We start from the raw sequence: 4,564 nt of genomic DNA, 5'->3' as shown, positions 1-4,564 counted from the left end.
CACACACACACACACACACACACACACACACACACGGATAATAGAAAGAGTAGTAGTTCTAGGGAATGACAGAATGGGGCCTAAGTGAAGATTTAAATTAAAAACATATTTAATGAGGTGTGTTATGTGCCAAGTACTGGGTTAAGGAAGGAAGAAGGTAGAGGTGACAATGAGGGCACAGTTAAGGTTAGAGACAGCAGAACACACAGGAGGGAAAGGTCTCTTCAGAGATCTCAGTGGACTCTCACCAGAGAAGGCAGGAAGATTTATCTTGTAGTAACTCGAATCTAGGAACAACATATGAGAAGTTCAAGTTGATCTGTAGCACTTATTTTTGTCACCAAATACATATTAAGATATAAAAATTATATTACATTTTTGTAACATATTAACTTTATTAAAGTTATATAATCTAGTTCAAAAGTTAAGGTAAAATAATGAATTTCAAAGATCCCCTTTATTTATGTTATTTGGAAAGCCTAGCGTATTAAGTTAGCAAATAATTTTGAGCAGATTATTTTGGATTCATAGAAGGCTGGGTTCGGAGTACTCTGGCATTCAAGGTTCCATAGTGAGCGGACAGCAGGCTCTCTGCCCACCTCTGTTCCAACACACTTCTCTTTAGGAAGCTTCGACTGCGTTCCTTCTCCCACCACATGCCCCATTCTTGTTGGATAAGCAGTGATTGCTGCATCATGAGGCTAGACGTGAGTCTGCGTGCTGCCATGTGTTCCCAGTGAAGCTTTCCGTGGCTGCTCGCAGTAATATAGCCTTTATCCAGTGCTGTACTGTTTACAAAACATCCTTGCTGTCTTATGAAAACATTCTTCTCAAAGTTAACTGCTGTAAATGTAATGACTCAAAAGTTGTCATTAAGTACTGAGGCTTCACAGAAGCACTCATTAGCACAAGACGTATTCTACAGTAGGGCACACTCACCGTGACGGGGTATATCCTATATTAGGACACACATAGGAAGGACCTGTTCTATTGTAGGACACACTCACTGTGACAAGACATATTCTATAGTAAGTCACACATGTGAAGGGATGGAAACAACCATTTTCATTCAATTTATTATTAGTAATTTTAATTTTGTTTCACTGAATATTCTGAAAGCCACAAATTTCCTTTTTATAACGTTTATAATCACTTTATTTACTTTGTGTGTGTGTATGCACATGCGTTCATGTCCTTGCACACATGTAAAGAGGGAGGCATGCAAATGGAGGTCAGAGGCCCACTTAGGCTGGCTTTCACCTTTTCCCATGTGCTTCCTGGGGACTGACCTCAGGCCATCGGGCTTCTTAGAAAGCTTCTTTACCGGCTGAGCCAGTTTGTCAGTCCGGAATGATTTGCCTTTCTAACTCTCAGTTAGTAAACACTGGTGCAGCTTTAGGGTAACATTCAGTTTGTGAGGTGTTTTCTGGGGATGTAGACTTTATAAAATGAGGTACACAGGAATGCAGCCCCCACGGAGAGGAAATGACAAGAAGCTGAATGCAATGTGTAGTTTTATAATACAGCTAATATGTTCTTCACCACTATGGGTGCTTTGTAATTTGTGTTTAAAGACTGACATTCAAATATGAATTTAATGGACATATGTGTTCTTTGCTCAGAAATGTCCAGCCAGTGCTTGCCTTCTGCACCCTTTCAGCCACAGGTACACTCAGGGCCGACCCCACATACCCTGCCTGAGCATGGTTTTATGCTTTAACTGTTCTATACTTTAATACTGCCCGTTAGGAAATCTAATGCAATCCAAGGTTAGCTATAATGCTTATAATATATACTCTTTAATAAAATGTAAAATGGGTTGACTTACTTCACTAGATAAATTTTGGCACTTCAGTCTGTGTCTGTAATTTTCGTTTTCTGCAATCATTCTGGAAATGACTTGGTGTACTTTGTTCCACACAGAGGCCTTAAAAAGATAAACACATTAAGGAATTCTGGGTAGAAAAGTGCACTGCCTTTCTGTGGAGGCGACTGAGAAGGACTCCCTGGGCTGCACTGTCGCCAGCATCAGCTCTGAGGAGCTGTCATGTTGGTGACCCCATGCTCACTGACTTGCCTCAAACTTCTCTTCTTACAGTGTTTATATTAGCTGTCCTGGATGATGCTGCCTTCCAGAAAAGAAAAGGACAGTCTGCAATGTCTTACTAAGTGGGTCTGTTGCATTCAATTTTCAAAGGCACTAAAAATAATGCATTTCTATTCCTCTGCTTATGCTGAGCAGAGTTTTGTTTATAATGTATTTCATATTGTCTATTAATATATATTAATTATATTATTTCAACCTTAATATTAACACATATTTCATATACATTATAATATGATATATTTTATATATAGGTAAGAATTAACTGTTTCTCCTTGGAGATAGCCAGAAAAACTTACTAGAGATTATGAATATACTATTAGAGAAAAAATTATAAAATTAGTTATATCTAGATTCAAGATCTTTTTTTTTGCTGCTTAGCACTTTATTTGACAAGCATTTAAATTTATGTAGAAACATCTTCACATACTGAAGAATGAGATGAAAGGTGTATATGGTGGATGTAAACCACTTACGCTAGTGTGTGGCACATGATAGAGGTAAGCATTGACCACGGTTCCTTTCTCCTCAGAAGGAAGCAGGTCTTAGTGCAGTGGAAAACTGCTGCTTCCTTCAGATATATCTGGGGCAGGGCAGCTTACTCTAAGCGCTTTTAGACCGTACAGGGTCTATACACCAAACAAGCATGAATTTATGTGTCATGCTCAACAAATAAATTCTTTAAGGTACAACAGAATTCACAGATTCGCTCAGCCACTGCTTGGAATGTGCTAAAATGCCTGCGGTTCCATGACATTTGGCAACCAGTGGTGGGAAGGGTTCAGCAATAAAGTTCATCTTTGTCATCTTTCTGGCTAAAGTGTCACATACGCTCTTTGCTTTGGAAAGAGCGATATGACACCAGTGCAGATGATTCTCTTCTGTGAAGTCTGTGATTTCCTTTCTATACAGCAGTTAGCTACACTCAATGGAATATAGGTTATGCTTGAAATATCTCCTGGCAGGTTATATTTAATTAAAGTGTATTTTATACCTTCAAACACCAGGACTGTTCTTCATAGTTATTAAATATTTCCAAGCTCAGTTCCATTTCTTCCAAGGTATTTCTATCTTCTCATTTCAGAAAATTAAATTATTCAGAAGATAGAATTGCTTTCACTGTTGTGAACAGTTTCATATACTGTATATATAGAGGAAGGCCTAACATTTAAACATGGTTAGTTTTTCTTTATACAACACACCTTTTTCTTCTCCTTCATTAGCTTGGAGGCTTCATTCAGTGGAATGGGGAAATCAAACTCTTTAGCTGCTTTTTTCTGGTTTAAACCTATTTTTTTTAAAGTAATGATACTGACATTAGTATATATCTTTAAAAGCATTATCCTGAAAACAGAGGCCATAGCTGTGTCTTGTAAGCTCTTTTGGGGGATGTTAGCTAATATCTGGAGTTGTATTTCTGATCACTAGGTAATACCACTTTACCACCCAGCTAAGATTATGTTGAACACAACAACAAGCATTTGCCCCCGGAGCCCTTTCTACCTGCTTTGCCCTGTCTTTAGCACACCCACCTTAACTCTCCTCACTTCATCCCTGACATACTACACACTATACTGGCTTTTCTTTCTTTGCACACTTGACAGTTAGCTTTCCAGAGAACCTTCTCGGATCCTACAAACCATGCTGGGTTGTCACAGAAATTCACGATTTTCTTGAGAAGTGTGTTTTTCTCTCTGGCAATCCAGTTTCTATTTTATAGATACTAGGTAAAATAATACATTACATTTGTTGAATTAACTAAAATGTGTTCCCAAATGGCATTGGCAAATTTGCCAGTCACATGTCACTAATTCTGGGTGAGGCATGGACACGGGATGAAAGTATTTCATTAAATCACATTGTGAGAAACTAATTCCCTTGCCAACTCTTCCAGTCTTCCAACCATAGAGGAAGTCTGAGTTTGTCCCCATGTCACTTAGAGATCTTCAAGATGTATTATTTTTCCTGCATGACATAGCTACTTTCTAGCAAGAAATCTATTTACTACAACTGAGCATTTTTTGCCATTATCAGCTTAAAATAAATATCTCTTTTAGAAAACTGCACACAAATAGTGTTCTAATGAAATGTAGCTAAGAGGAGATGCGTACCTCTTTCAGCAAATCTACTAAGCAGACCAGCACACACGCAAGAAGGAAGCTGGAGCTTGGGCAGCTCTGCTCCTGTTCACCAGCCCCTTTGAGTGCACTCAGCATCCCACTGGTTTCTACTTACAGCCTTACTTGGTTTATACCTACACTCCCTAAGGTAAGATGGGAGCCATGACAAAAGACACTGTCAACAAGACAAAAAGGCCACCAACAGATTGGGAAAGGATTTTTACCAATCCTAAATCTGATAAAGGACTAATATCCAATATATACAAAGAGCTCAAGAAACTGGACTCCAGAAACTCAAAAAATCCCATTAAAAAATGGGGTACAGAGCTAAATAAAGAAT

The 4,564-nt window shown here is 38.5% G+C and overlaps 1 protein-coding gene across 1 annotated transcript in view; it reads right to left on the bottom strand.

Annotated features, from left to right (window-relative positions):
- The window catches only part of C14H5orf47 (chromosome 14 C5orf47 homolog), a 15,349-nt gene that overhangs the window by 2,765 nt on the left and 8,020 nt on the right, over window positions 1-4,564 (bottom strand). Inside the window, exons 2-4 of the mRNA XM_029546631.1 lie at window positions 3,307-3,392; window positions 1,829-1,927; window positions 249-287 (exon numbers count right to left, since the gene is read on the bottom strand). Coding sequence (XP_029402491.1) covers window positions 267-287; window positions 1,829-1,927; window positions 3,307-3,392 — 206 coding nt within the window. The 3' untranslated portion in view covers window positions 249-266. The remainder of the gene's footprint in view (window positions 1-248; window positions 288-1,828; window positions 1,928-3,306; window positions 3,393-4,564) is intronic.

Source organism: Mus pahari, chromosome 14 (assembly GCF_900095145.1).
Source record: "Mus pahari chromosome 14, PAHARI_EIJ_v1.1, whole genome shotgun sequence".
In the NCBI taxonomy this organism is placed as follows: Eukaryota; Metazoa; Chordata; class Mammalia; order Rodentia; family Muridae; genus Mus; species Mus pahari.
The sequence above is the reverse complement of the archived record's forward strand: the minus strand, read 5'-3'. Positions and strand labels throughout refer to the sequence as shown.